This window comes from Rhinopithecus bieti, unplaced genomic scaffold, assembly GCF_001698545.2.
Source record: "Rhinopithecus bieti isolate Rb0 unplaced genomic scaffold, ASM169854v2 scaffold_9663, whole genome shotgun sequence".
Classification (NCBI taxonomy): domain Eukaryota; kingdom Metazoa; phylum Chordata; class Mammalia; order Primates; family Cercopithecidae; genus Rhinopithecus; species Rhinopithecus bieti.
The window spans coordinates 3,711,934-3,727,631 of record NW_016806456.1 but is presented as its reverse complement, the minus strand read 5'-3'; the positions used below and the strand labels follow the sequence as shown (position 1 = coordinate 3,727,631).

Here is a 15,698-nt window from a genome sequence, read left to right as displayed (position 1 = left end):
TTTTTTTTTTGAGCTGGAGTTTTGCTCTTGTTGCCCAGGCTGGAGTGCAGTGGCACAATCTTGGCTCACTGCAACCTCCGCCTCTTGAGTTCAAGTGGTTCTCCTGCCTCAGCCTACCGAGTAGCTGGACTTACAGGCGCCCACCACCACACCCGGCTAATGTTTATATTTTTAGTAGAGATGGGGTTTCGCCATGTTGGCCAGGCTGGTCTCGAACTCCTGACCTCAGGTGATCTGCCCGCCTCGGCCTCCCAAAGTGCTGGGATTACAGATGTGAGCCACCGGGCCCAGCCTGAATAGGAATCTATTTTCATGGGCATCTTTCCTAGAAGAGAACATATATTTAAACAGCACATTCTAACTTTTTGGTTTTTTTTTTAAGTTTAGTGTCTGAACACACAAAGAAAAAGCTAGTATTAAGACTGAAGTTGGAAGAGTGTATTTATTTATTCATTCATTTTTAAAAAGCCCTCACTGAGTACATATTATGAACCCTCAGGCATCATGTTACATGCTGAGAAATAAGCCTGGTCTCTTCCCTTATGAAACTCTGCTGGGACACAGCATAACAAATAAGAATGACAATTTAGCCCACTAAAAACTCTAATATAGGTACCAAAAAAGCAATGAACTCAGTACCGGGCCTGGCCAGGAAGAGGGGTGGGAGTAGGGCCAGTGGAGTTATTGCTGTGGGGGTTAGCATAAACGTCACAGAAAAGGTGACAGATATTTGAGTTGTGTCTTAAAGGTTCAGTAGAAACTTGTTTGGCAAAGAAGGGCTTTAGCTATAGGTGGTGTATTTGTGCCCTTCTAACTTTAACTAAACTTAACATTTAACACTCTCTTATTTTATGTTTCCAATTAGAGCTCCAAACGAGAATGGAAGCCGCTGGAGGACCGTAGCTGCACAGACATACCATGGCTGCTGCTCTTCATCCTCTTCTGCGTTGGGATGGTAAGGAAACTCTCACAGATGGCCCAAACCTGGACTCATGATCCAAGGGAACGATGAGGAGTTGGTTTAATGAGGGCAGTAGTTGTGGAATATACGAGTGCTTATACAGTTCAGTGGTATTTTGTGTCACCCTTGATTTGTTTTTCTACATGAAAACTGAGCTCAAATTAAGGAGCAGCTGGGACTCGTATGCCATTCAATAGACCATTTCAGAAAACAAATCATTTGACGTAAGTCTCTGAATGGTGATCTTGATGGGGTGGTGAGCAAAACAGTGACCATGAGTCACAAGGCCTGCATATTCACCCAACCCAGTCACACCAACTTGTTGGTTATCTTTAGGGCAGTCAGTTCCTCTCAGAGACTTGGTGTTCCATAGTTCTTCCTAGATGGGAGGCTGGTTGCTCACTCTCCTTCTTCCTTCTGCCCGTCCTAGGCCCCTGCTGCCTTCTGTGTCTACTGTAATGAGTGACATCTTTTGATTGGAGATCAAGGGACCTGGTGGTTTTCCAGTGGCCCCTGCTGCCTGCTGTGTCTACTGTAATGAGTAGTATCTTTCGATTAGAGATCAAGGGACCTGGTGATTTTCCAATGAGTGTAGAGAATGGAGGAGCAGAGTTGCTGTTACAAGGTATTCAGGGTGTGCACATTCAGTTGCATACCCACTCTGCCCTACAGGAGTTTCTGACAGACTTCAGTGGCATTAGATTTCCTGCCAGTGTGTGGGCTGAAAAAAAGATAGAAAACTGCTATTTTTAAAGCGGACTGATATTTAAAAGTAGAAAGGACTTGGAAATCCTCATCTAGTCCATTGCCCTTATTTTACAGATTAAAAACATCAAACTCAGAGATGGAAATGACTATCCCAAGGCTACACTGCTAGTTCATGACAGAGCTGGGAACAGAGCCCAGGTCTGTTCACTTCCAGGTCAATGCTGTTTTCTAATGCCCCATTTCCTCTTCCTCAAGGGGACTCTGCAGACACATTATTGCTCTCTCTTAGTCTTCTACAACTCAAAATGCAATTGTACTACTTCAGGCAGCCTTGCTCTTACTCATGTGTATTTTTAACCCCCTTCTTACTATACCTTTTATAGAGTTTCTTTAGGAAAATCTTGCTGTTTGTCTCCTCTAACTGCCCACCAGGCCAGCGCCATTTGTGAATCACAGAACAACTGTAATCTTGGCTAACAGGCACAATTGTAGGTACCAGTTCTGCCTCTGAGCAAAGGAAAAGAAAGCAATACATTTTAATGAGATATGATAAATCCAGTAAAATAAGGAGTGTTTATTTTAAAGATAAAAGCATAGTTTCACCAAATTTAGGATATTTAGGAAAGGTCAGAATACCTGTCTCCTAACTTAATGACTTATAAGATATTGCTCAAAAGTTTACTTAGTTTAATGGAATGGCAGCTGAAATATAACATGCATGAATGTTTATGCAGCATGTGGAGAATTTTTTTTTCATTTTTGAGACAGAGTTTCACTCTTGTTGCCCAGGCTGGAGTGCATGGTGTAATCTCGGCTCACTGCAACCTCCACCTCCCAGGTTCAAGTGATTCTCCTGACTCAGCCTCCCAGGTAGCTGGGATTACAGGCATGTACCACCACACCCAGCTAATTTTGAATTTTTAGATGGGGTTTCACTATGTTGGCCAGGCTGATCTCAAACTCCTGACCTCAGGTGATCCACCTATCTCGGCCGCCCAAAGTGCTGGGATTACAGGCGTGAGCCACTGCACCCTGCCATAGAAAGATTCTTTGATAACAGTTAGTCCACAGCCTTTCCCCGCTCCCTGAATGTAACCCTGGGACAAATAGCAGCTGACCTTTCAAAATTGTTTACAAAAACATATACCATGCCACCCGAGGTGCTTTGGATTTTCTGTGCTAAAATAGGTCAGGAAAGTGCAATCATTAATGTTAATAGGCTGATTGGGAGTGACTTGAGACTAAGGAGTTATTTGTTTACTGAAACATTTTAATGCAGTGGTAATTAATATAGTGTTGATTTCAGTATGATGGTAATTAAGACCCACTGTGTGTACTTTTAAATGTTGGCATAGCATTATTAGCATTATTTGTTTTCGAATGATTCTTTTAATGGATTACCTTCATGGAATTGAGCTAATATTATATTTTGCCATGTGGAAATAAGAAATCTTAAAGTTCTGGCGGGGCTCAGTGGCTCCCGCCTGTAATCCCAGCACTTTGGGAGGCCGAGACAGGTGGATCACGGGTCAGGAGATCGAGACCATCCTGGCTAATATGGTGAAACCCCGTCTCTACTAAATATACAAAGAAATTAGCCAGGCGTGGTGGCGGGCGCCTGTAGTCCCAGCTACTTGGGAGGCTGAGGCAGGAGAATGGCGTGAACCCGGGAGGCAGAGCTTGCACTGAGCTGAGATCACACCCCGGCACTCCAGCCTGGGTGACAGAGCAAGACTCCATCTCAAAAAAAAAAAAAAAAAAAAAAAAAAAAAACCAGAAATCTCAAAGTTCTATTCACTGGCACAACAGAGATTCAGCATTCTTTGGCTTCTGAGTATTTGTTTTAAATGATTTTTAGAAGATTTCTCTCTCTTTGGATTTCATTCTGTAGTACTTTTAAAATAAACATTTAACAAACATTTGTTGGGCATTAATCTATGCTCAAAACTTTAGTACGTGTTTGTGTGTGTGTGTGTGTGTGTGTGTATATAAGTTTTATCCCCTGCTTATAGACAAACTATAGCAAGGTTAAATATTAGCTTATCTAAGAATATACTGCTGGAAATAAGTGGCAAAGATAGAATAGGAACTGGAACTTTCTGGGTATGTTCTTTTAATCAAGTGGCCCAGCTGCCTGCTTCTCTTACAGATTGTTTCTTCTTAGTAATCTTGCAACCTAGTACTCAAACCATACCTTTATTCTCTGTCTTTATTTGCAGCTTTTTGCTCATTTTTTGATACCTATGGTCTGGTTCTTAAATATTCTAAGATCTTGTCATCTTTCACTCATCTCTACCATTAAATCTTTATACATGTTCATCTCTTCATCAATATTTGTACTTCTCTTTTATTTCTTCCCTTAGTTTCAAGGTTTTTCTAATGCTTGAGTTGTCTAGAACTTAGAGTGTTTTTCAAAGCAAATTGCTCTCAGCCTTCTTAAGTGCTATCTTCTACATTTGAACTTTCATCACTATTTTGGAATTACTGGGCATATACTTACTCTGCTCGAAAAATTACTTGTAACATTGCACTGCTAAATTTGTATATTTCATTAAGGGAGTAAACGAGTGGTTTGTAGCCCTAGCTGTACATTGGAATTAACTGGGGTCTCTTCTTTTTTTCTTTTCTTTTTTATTTTTTTTTTTGAGACAGAGTCTTGCTCTGTCATTCAGGCTAGAGTGCAGGGTGCGATCTTGGCTCACTGCAACCTCTGCCTCCCAGGTTCAAGCGATTCTCCTGCCTCAGCCTCCTGAGTAGCTGAGATTACAGGCACCCAGCACCACTCTTGGCTACTTTTTGCATTTTCGGGAGAGAAGGGGTTTTATCATGTTGGCCAGTTGGTCTCGAACTCCTGACCTCAGGTGATCTGCATGCCTCGGCCTCCCAAAGTGCTGGGATTATAGGTGTGAGCCACCGTGCCCAGCCTAGAATTAGCTGGGATCTTTAAAAAAAAAAAAAAAAAAAAACCCTAATTCCTCAGCCCTACCTCAATGATTCTCATATAATCTCTGCAAACCTGATATTCAGCCAAAGTTGAGACCCATTATTATAGGCACAGATCAACCACTGAAAAGATCAACCACTGAAAAGATCAACCACTGAAAAGTATTGAGCAAGAAGTGTTAAGAGTGGGTTTAGAAAGATGGTGCTGGCAGCTAATGTTAAAGATGGCTTGGAAGGTGGAAAAAGGTTTCAGGCAGATCACTTTGGGGGCTGATGTAATGGTCCAGATAAGAGGTGAAAAACCTGAAATAAAGAAGTGCTAAAAGAGAGGAAGAGAGAGATTGAAGAATTTGGATCCATAACATTTATCAATGGTGTTATCAGTGTTGCAGACAAGTGAGAGACAGATCAAGGATGACTAAGAGGTTCTTGTGTTGGGGGTTCAGGATAGGTTTCTCAGCTCAAATCCCACCCCAGCTCCTGCTAGGTTCCCAACCACGGTTTCTGTACACATCATGAAACAAGAGTGGGATGGATAAATAAAGCACCACTTTGTTAGTAAATACCTGATTATGCCCGGTAAGTTACTCCCTGGTAAAAGTAACTTGTGGAATGAAGCTTGGGCCCAAAAGGCTAACGTTCCTTCCTATCTAGGATGGTCTAACTTCATTCTGTCTCAAGGAGAGGTGTTTGTCAGAAAAGGAGAAGAAAAGAAAATGGAGATCTACCTGGACGAAATCTGCCCAGATCAGCTTACCACAAAAAGGCAAGAACGGAGGCAGCTGGATGGCCCTAACAAGAGTGCTTACCATGGAAAATAGAAGATACAGAGACCCCTTACAACTTACTTACCCTAGTAGTTATTGCTGTTTACTGTGAGCTAGACACTGTTCTTAGCACTTGACACATAGAAACTCATTTAATTCCTACACCTGCTCAAGGAAGTATACACTGTTGTTATCACATTCCCATTTTACAGAGAAGGAAACAGAGGCATAGAGATAAGCTCAGTAACTGTCTTAAGATTACATAGTGGCAGCACTGAACCCAGAAGAGAAGAGGGAGAAGGGGAGGCCTCAAGAGATAGACCCTACTTCTGTTGACTGGAATTGAGGACAACAGAAAAAACTGTTTAGAACATGGACCTGTAGGAGACAGTAACCTCGCTTGCCAGTGAAACATGGTCTCATCAATATTTCAGGCTCTGACCAAATCACTTGCCATTACCTCTTCCTCTAGTGTGGTGTCAGGAAGCTAGGGTGAGGGGCAGAAGCACGGAGACAGGAGATTGCAGTCTTCCACTTCGTATCTTGTGTGTGCCATCTAGAAGTGGTGCCACCAATGGAGATAGAGCATATGGAGGAAAGGGAAGTGTGGAATGAGAAAATGAGTTGTGGACATGTAGAATTTGTGAGTAAGGAGAAGCAGTTGGAAATGCAAAGTTGGAATCCTGGAGAATGATCTGGACTAGAGCTGGATTTAGGGGACATCATCTCATAGTTTGTCCCTTCAGACTGCTTTCATGGAAGGACCCTTTCTATTTTATAGCATTGGTTTACTTCCCAGGGCATGATGTTTCTACCTCATTAACTATTGTTGAGCATGCAGAACAGAGTGAGAGATTCACTGCAGTATTTAGTCACCTGTTTGGTGGGTTGTTCTTTGCTAGGATCACAGAAATAAGAAGAACAATGTGCCAAAAAATTACCATAAGGTTACCTGATCCAAATGACTTTCTATTAAGTCTGTTTCCTTTCTTTATTTTAATTTGTGGTAATTACCTATTAATGTACCTAACATAATATTTACCATTTTAACCATTTTTAAGTATGTAGTTCAGTTAAATTCATTTGTTTTTGATCTGGTTTTGCTTTATTTATTCTCAGACACTGTAGTAAACCAAATGGGTGTGAACTTCTCCCTGCAAGTATATTCTTAAAAATTGTCCTCTGTATCTGCTTTCCCTTAGAAACATAATAGTTTGGAAGAGGAAGGGCTTTAGAGATTCATCTAATTCTATCCTTGTGATAATAAGGAAACTGAGGCTCAGGGAATAAAAAGTTACTTGCTCATGATGGTAAAGAGTATTCAAAGTGAGGGTCAGTTTTCAGTCTTTCTTGTCTGTGTTCTTTTCATTGTTTTAGCTGCCCATGAAATTGAGCCTATGATTTCGCTCCCTCATGCCCATTATTTTCTTCTCTCTTGAGAACATTTCAGTTCTTTTAGGGTAAACCTTGCATTTGTGTATGCTGAATAAATGCTTATTGAGTGGTTATTTCCTAGACTTTCTATCATTCTTTTGTTTTTTTCAGAGTCAAGGTCTTATTCTGTTGCCCAGGCTGGAGTGCAGTAGCGCAATCATGGCTCACTGCAGTCTTGAACTCCTGGGTTCAAGCAATCCTCCTGCCTCAGCCTCCTGAGTAGCTGGTACTACAGGCGTGTGCCACCACGCCTGGCTAATATTTTTATTTTTGTAGAGACAGGGTCTCACTGTGTTGCCCAAGCTGGTCTCAAACTCCTGGCCTCAAGTAATTCTCCCACCTCAGCCTCCCAAAAGTGCTGGGATTACAGGCATGAACCACTGCTCCTGGCCTCATTCTGTTTTTTTTTGTTTTTGTTTTTGTTTTCCTTCTTCTTTCCTCATTCTTAGAGAGAGGCATCCTATTACATGTTTTAAGAAGTCTGGGAATCTGACAGATTGACACAAGTTTATAATTAATTTTGTTTAATTTGTTTACATAAATATTCACTCCGCATCAGGCCTTTCCTAGGGTAGTATACTAATCCTGCCCTGTCTGCTGGGTCCTCATAGCCCTCTGAATCTTAAGGTTCTCGAAAGAGGAGAAACAGAAGCCAAATGTTCCAAGATTTTACAAATCAGTTATTATAAGATTGAGCCCAAGCACTGATGAGATATGGGCTTTATAGAGGTGAAATGAAGGAGGTGGTATCTGAGAAAAAGAGAGTCAGTATATGTTTTCATTAATTCCAGGGGAGAGGGCTGTAAGCAGAACTCCTTTTTTTCCCTATCTTTTTATTTTGAAACATTTTGCCATATTCATACACCATCTCCCACCCACTCTATACATGTTTTTGTTGACCATTTTTTTCAAAACTAAATTTAGTCCTTCTGCTTTGTTCAGTTACTTAGTAGAGGCTCTAGGTATAAAATTCAAACATGCTTATGAAATAAAAGTGTGTCTTTTTTTTTTTTTTTACTAATAGCAAATAAAACTAAGCATAAGCCCTTACTTAGGTACAACTAGACCTTGTGATATGAAGGGAATATGAGCACAGTTCATTAATGAGCAAACTGTCTTTCTCCCACTTAGGCAGCCAGTACTTATGAGTTGCCAGGTCATGCCTCTGACCCACCATCCCTGTGTGCCTTCATATGATTTGAGTCACCTCCTATTTGTGAATAAATTTGTCTGTTCCTCTTCTCTCTCTTAAAATAGCAGCGCTGAAAGCACTTCCATAGCTCACTCATTTGAACATTTTAGCCATGATTTTCTTCCTTGCTAATAGTCTTACTTTCTCTCTGAGATTGCTTCCTACTCCATGATTATGAAAGCCTTCCTTATCCCCTTATCATTTGCTTCATTAATGTGATTTTTCCTTCTGTTGAATGCCTTTCCCCTCTTTCTCTGCTGAACCATTAAATTATTGAGTGTATTCTGTAAAGTTTCTGTCACCCCACTTTAATTTCATGTACCACATTGTTTCCTTTCTGAAATTATATTGCTTCCCACATTTGGATTTTAGAATTTTTCTTTTTAAAGATAATGTATTTTTAATTTTATTTGGCCTAGTTCCCCATTGTCAGTGGTTGTACCATATGAGAAGTCCCTAGGATAATAGTCATTGTTTCTTCCCATCTTATTAGCTTATTAGTCTCCTTGCCCATCCCCCACCCCTGGCAGCTTTCCACCCTCTCTAATACTTCTGGAAGCTACTAAGAAGTTTAAGTGGCCTATGTGAAAATATGTCAGTGTCCCATTTTAGCATATATATGTAACATTTACAATTTATACCCCCGCCTACATCCGAGAGGGATGTGAGGTGGCTTATGATGATAAAGAAAAAAACCCACATGTCCAACAGTACTGTTAAAAATAGTCAGAAAAGGAAATCAGAAGCCACTTAAAGGACTCTGTAACACAATGTACTTACCAAACATAAGAAGAAAATTCCTATAAAAAGTAAAAGAAGAACATAACCTTTTAATTATGTAACAACTTTGCTATTCTAGATTAGTAGTGAAAGAAGATTGTAATTATGATCTGAAAATATTTTTGTACAGTAACAAAATTACTGACATTCTCGCTGTTCCCCTAGAAATTTTGTTCTAAAACAGAGAACCGAAGGGGTTTTTGTTAGTGTCCAGTTACTGTTGTTAACCTCTTTAGTCCGACTTTCCCATTCAAATTTACCGCTAACAGCTACCATTTATTGATCACCTGCCGTGTACCAGACAGTCAGCTAGGGATTGGATATGCATTATTTCATTTAGTTCTCATCATTAGGCTGTGAAATAGATGGTATTACTCTGTGTTAAGAGATGAGGAGGGAACAGAGTCTAAGCACGTAATTAGATAAAAATGACACAGATAGTAATTGGTAGAGTGAGGGTTTGAATCCAGGTCTTACTGAATATGAAGTCCATTCCCTTACCGTTAATCTGAGTCTTCTTGTTAAAACATGTGTTGGAAGCCTCGCGTGGTGGCTCACACGTGTAATCCCAGCACTTTGGGAGGCTGAGGCAGATGGATCATTTGAGGTTAGGAGTTCGAGACCAGCCTGGCCAATATGGTGAAACCCTGTCTCTGCTAAAGATACAAAAAATAGCTGCGTGTGGTGGTGCATACCTGTAGTCCCAGCTACTCAGGAGGCTGACACAGGAGAATCGCTTGAACCCGGGAGGCAGAGGTTGCAGTGAGCCAAGATCGCGCCACTGTATTCCAGCCTGGGCAACAGAGCTAGACTCTGTCTTAAAAAAAAAAGTGTTGGAAAGGTTAGCTATTAAACCTCCTAATACCTCCTTTTCCAGTTTTTACTCAGCACATGGCTTCCTAATTTGGAGTTCAAAGATATGCTTAAAATGGTATGCTGATTCACACATGTAAATATGCAAATATGTATGCAAAGCATTAAATTTTTTTTTTCCGTGTCTTAATATTGGGTTGAAGTTCTGAGGTGGGATTGATTGCCCTACAGTGTCCTTGGAGGAGTCAGGAGAGGGGGAGAGGGGCAACAGGGTGAGTGTGAATGAGTAAGTACTGACCAGCTGTGTCTAACCCCATCGCTAGCAGTTTGTGCTGCTTGGAGGCAGAAGGAGACTAACATGTATTAAGACATGCACTTTACATGTATCATGTATTATCTCATGTAATTCTCACAACAGCCTTTGTGGTAAGTGGTTTTAACCTTAACTTATAGATGGCAAACTGAGGCACAGAATTAAGTAAGTTTGTCCAAGGTCACCCAAGAAGAAAATGGAGTCATCAGTATTCCATTGATCGATGCAGGCTTTTCTGACCCCGAAGCCCACCATCTTTCCCTTGTAGCATATTCTCACTTATAATAATAGTACCTAACAACTATAATAGCTAAGACTTTATTAAGCTCTTACTATATGCCAGGCAGATTTTTTTTTACCATTTTACTGGATTACATCATTTAATCCTTACAACAGCCCAATGAGCTACATACACTCATTATCTCAATTTTACAGATGAGTAAATTGAGACAGAAAGTTGAAGCTAGTGAGTAGCAAATCAGGGATAGTCTCCACTCTCAGTCTATTTTTTTTACGAAGTATAGCTTCAAGAAGTTTCTACTGACTGTAGCTATGGTCTCTACTCTTTCCTTGTAGCTCCCTTACCTGCACAATGAAAGTGCAGGGCTTGTTTAGAAAACAGTTTGTTTGCCTTTTTAGGTAAGTATATTTAAAGGGGAAATACTTTTCTCTGAGGAATTGCATCTGCGTATAGTATTTTCTACTCTAGGCCTTAGATCTAGCAGGGCTATTTAGATAAGTACTACTCATGATACTTGGCTGTGATTAATTAAATAATGATAGTCTCTGCCTTCATAGCCAGTTTACTAAAGATAATAAAAACGTAACCTTTTAATGACCAGGTTGCAAGAATAGTTCTTAGCCTCAGTCTTTCCTCCCAAATACAATCAGTTTATCAGTAGTGATTCACTTTACTTCCTGTTCTTCTGGCTAGTAGCTTGCTGTCAAGCATAGGTTTTTATTGCTTTGTTTTGGTCAGTGCATGCTTGACTTAGCAAGCATGATGTGCTTCTGAAGTATCTACCATTTGCCTTTAGTACTGTGATGAAGCATATTCCCATGAAATGAAATGAAGTGACCTTTGCAGTATACAAAGCCAGTGCCTTACTGTCTTCAATATTAAGAGCATGGCAGTGCTTCACGATGTAATTCTTTGACTTGTATACAGCTTTATTGCAGGAAGAAAACAGAAGTATTGCTTGCACTGAAACAATAATGATTCAAAACCCGCGTTCCTATTGTTCTTTGAATTTTTTTCTTTCGTCCTTTGCTGATGTTCACTTAAAGGAACCCCTTTACAACCAAATGAAACTAAAGAATGAGGAAAGCTGGGTTTGATTCTATGCTCTGATCTTTACTAGCTTTGATGGCCTTGGATAACTTGTTTAACGTCTCTAGGCCTCAGTTTCTTCATCATGAGGATTAGAGATAACGTACTACAAGCACCTATTAAGAGAACACAGAGTAGTTCTGTGTGTTCTGGCACAGAGCAGGTGTTCTGTATAGGGAAGCTGATATTATTACTATTATTATTATTAATAAAATTCAAAGATGATCTTGTGATGTAAAGGTTAGGATTTGTTTTGTTATGGTAGTAAATAGTGTTTCCCTATGGACTTCTTTGTATTGCTTATGTGCAGTCCGAGGAAAACAGTAGAACAGTGTTTGCAGTAAGGAAAGATAGCTCTTTGTTCCCTTCAGCAGACAAAAGAAGCTCATTATCGTATCAACTAGTGACTGTTGGCTATTGAAATGGTTTATTTGTATGTTTTTTTCTGTTTCTTTCCTAGGGATTTATTTGTGGCTTTTCAATAGCAACAGGTGCAGCAGCAAGACTAGTGTCAGGATACGACAGCTATGGAAATATCTGTGGGCAGAAAAATACAAAGTTGGAAGCAATACCAAACAGTGGCATGGACCACACCCAGCGGAAGTGAGTAGACTGTTGCTGAATGATGAACACATGGAAACTTTGAAAGAGGCACAGAGAAAATCCTGCTATTCTTACTGTTTTAAAGATAATATCTTACCAAATATTATTTTTATGTGACTTCTGTTGGTGTGTTTGATTTTTTTTCACTGAACCCTTGAATCATTCTTGTTTTTGGTCTACAAATATATTCTTCAGGAAACAGAATTAGTTACCATGTTAAAATGGGCTACCTTTATCCATGTTAGTGGGTAAAGGCTTGATTTGAAAAGGTTATTCTTTTACTCTTTTTTTTTTTCTCCATTAGCCTTTAAGTTGTGCACTAGTTTTAACCCTGTAACATTTTTTTCCTCTAAGATTATACTTAATGGGAGAGAGAGGGATGATAATGGATTTTGAAATATTAACATTATAAAAAATATTTTATGTGGTATGATTTATAAGTATACATCAGTTTCCTATTTTACAAAAGATACATTTTGTCAGACTTTAAAATTTGCTTTGGGTTCTCAATATTCATGAGATTCCTGACTTAATTGACTTTTTCTTCAAAAGAGCTATCATTTTGTTTTTAATACCTGTGGGGAAAATAGATTTTATCTAGCATATTTTATGTATGGTGCTAATATATTTGTGTAAACTATGTATTTGTGACCCATGAAGCCTTATTAGGCATTTGTTCTTCAGAATTAGCAAAACTAATTTTAAGGTAGTAGGCTAACTAATCCAGTTAATGCACTTTATAAGAAAAGGCTAAGCAGGTAACATTTTAAGGTTGTAGGTCTATTATAAAGCATTTTCCAGGAACATAATATGTAATAACTGTATTTATTATTATATAAATCTGTTGGTTAAATCTGGGCCCCTAGTGGGAAGTATAAGATTAATTTGATAATGTTACAAACCTGAAGAAATCGAAATAGTTAATTTCTCAGTGTTATTCCTCCCATTAATGAAGATAAGATAATGCATTTTAAATAAACAAAATTGTAAATGACAACAATGAGTATCTTTATAGCATCCCAAAGTCAACTAGCATGTGATACCACCCTGTGAGGTAGGTGAAACAGAGGCTTGGAAGACTGAAGTAATTTTCCCAAAGTCACATGGCTGGTAGGCGGTAGAATATCCAGCCCAGAAGATGAGTTTTTCTGTTGATATGCACCTGCATCCATTGAGAGAAGTGAAAATTGGACTCTTAGCAATTGGAAGAATTGTTACATTTCTTCTTCTTTACGATTGCTTCATGAAATTAACGCAAATTTTAGACTGTATGTTATTTCTTGTAGCAAGACTATGCATATTTTTTTAATTTTTATTTTGAAATAACTTTAGACTCATAGAAGTTGCAAATATAGTACAGGGTTCCACAGTACTATTTTTTTGTAGATAGCATCTACTCTGTAAAATATTATTTAACTCTTTAATGCTGCTGACATGTATCAAATATAAAATATTACAATTTAGATAATTGAGGAGATAAGAGGAAAAGGGAACTACTCCCTCAGGTCTTCTACTTACATGGGCTTGCAATCATTTTTAATGGCTCCTTTCATAACTTGCCATGACTCCAAGCCTGTTCTCACCATAAAGTTTGTGTAAATGCCACTCTTCATATTTAACATTGTGGTGATTCATCTGTTCAGTGGAGCAGATTGCAAATACTTGGATTATTCTATGTACCTTTCGGCCTCTTCCAAGAGAGGCTACTTATTATTCTGAAAATGTGGTCACTATTCCCTGAATGCTTAGCATAGTCAAGAGCCATTCATATAGAGGGAAAATAGTTTCCCAAGTGTAGCTGTTCCTTAATTCATGTACACATGTTTAAAATTTATTTTTGATTTCTACTTCATCTTCTCTTACCGTATGACCTTTTTAGTGCTAACCTACTTAAGTATTTCTGTCTATAGATGTTTTTGTAAAAAAAGAACAGACTTTTTTTTACCTTTCTCAGATAAGTCTGTAATATTTCCATCTGAAAAGACAGAAAAGCAGCAGTCTTTGTGTTTGTCACCTTTATTCCATCCTCTTCTTTCTCCTGAAAATGTATTGGTTTCCTTCCTTTACACTTATTTCCTCGTACTTCTTTGCTTCCTTATGAACTGTAGGCCCTTCTGTAGCTGTATAGTATTTTTATACCTGTTTTGTCTGCTGGTACTTCAGCCTAACCTTGATCACTCTCCCATTCCTTACTGTCAGCCGCTAGTACAGTAGCTGGTCTTACTAGGACCTTTATATATATTTGTTGAAAAAGTCAACAAATCAGTCCTCTAAAATCTCAACTATAACTCTTTCTTGCATTCATGAATATTGTTTCTTCTATCAGAAAAAAAAATTCCTCCCAATCTGCACATGGCTAAACTCTACTCATCCTTCAGCTCTCAGCATAAATGTCACTTCACTTCCCAGAGAGATATTTTTGTTCTCATAATTTAAATCCGATATTCAAAAGTACTCTCATTGTATCCTATAATACGTGTAATTATATACTTATTTTTTGATTATTTGTTAAATGTGTATCCTAAGTGCCATGAGAGAAGAGATATATTTGCCTAGAGCATAGTAGGCACACATTTAAATGCTTGTTGAATAAATAAATCAATTTTTTTCCTTAGAATATGTTTTAAGAAGTAAATTAGTGAATCTGAGAATTTGAATATTTTAAAATTATTAATGCATATTGCTGAATGGCTTTCCATAAAGACCATTCCATTTATATTCCCACGAACAGTGTTTGAGATTGCTTTATCTTTGCTAGTATTATTAGTTGTTATTATTTACTAATTTGTTAAGCCAGAAAATGGTGTTTTATAGTTTTAATTTGCATGTCTTTGATTATTAATGAGTGTGAACCTTTTTTCCCCATGTTTGTTAGCCTCTCATGAAGACTGTTGTGCTAGCGTATCTATTCTTGGTCGTCTTATCTCTAATCTGCGCCATCCTTTATACTGTGATAAGATTAAGTTCTTTAAAATAGGGCTCTTATGTTGTCATTTCCCTCCTCAAGAGCCTTTCCTTTGGTAGTGTTGTCTATAGCCTCAAAGAAGAGCCCACTTAGCCCTGCCCTTCCAGGCCTCTTATGATCTGGACCTGTTTCACCTATTCAGTCTCCTCCCACTGTTCCTCAGTGTGATGTTCTTATTGTCTGGGACATTCAATTGATTCTTACCTCTTTGCTGTTCCTTCTACCTGTCTGCCAGTCTGAATTCTTGAAACACTTAAGATTCGTCTCATAGCTAACCTCTGTATGAAATATTTCAAAACTAATCTTATCCGTAGTGAGCTTTCCTTTACTTTGATTACCTGAACTTTTCTATATTATACTTGTTATTCTACTGCCTTCAGTTTGCGCCCTAATTATATTGTGTGTTTCTCATCTGTCTGTATTAATTGGCAGTTGCTAGGTAACAGTATTACTGTAAAGTTAGTGGCTTAAAACAAGATACATTTGTGATCACTTTCTGTAGGTCAGAAATCTGGATGTAGCTTACCTGGGTCTTCAGACACAGAGACTCTCACAAGGCTGCACTTAAGTTGTTGGTCAGGGCTGGGATTTCATCGAAGGCTCAGTGAGGGGAAGTTCCCCTTCTAAGCTCTTGTGGTTGTTGGCAGCATACAGTTCTTTGAGGGCTGTTGGACTGAGGGCCTTTGTTCCTTGCTGGCTGCCATTTTTTTGATGGTGGGGATCAGGGTGGTAGTGATATATTTTGAACTCTGATTGGGAATTCCAAAAACATACTTTTTCTGCCACATTCTAGATTGTCCACAATCTTTAGGTCTATAATATATAAGTAGCCTTAGAATATATATGTCAATTTTAGATTAAAAATTATCATTATTATTATTATTGGAGG

At 38.7% G+C, this 15,698-nt stretch overlaps 1 protein-coding gene across 4 annotated transcripts in view; it reads left to right on the top strand.

Annotated features, from left to right (window-relative positions):
* The window catches only part of SLC44A1 (solute carrier family 44 member 1), a 198,189-nt gene that overhangs the window by 55,248 nt on the left and 127,243 nt on the right, over window positions 1-15,698 (top strand). For 3 of the 4 annotated variants that reach the window (XM_017876724.1, XM_017876723.1, XM_017876722.1), the window contains exons 2-3: window positions 866-955; window positions 11,702-11,844. In XM_017876724.1, coding sequence (XP_017732213.1) covers window positions 866-955; window positions 11,702-11,844 — 233 coding nt within the window. Of the gene's footprint in view, window positions 1-865; window positions 956-11,701; window positions 11,845-15,698 lie in introns of those variants that run through there. The other variant, XM_017876726.1, reaches the window with a different exon arrangement.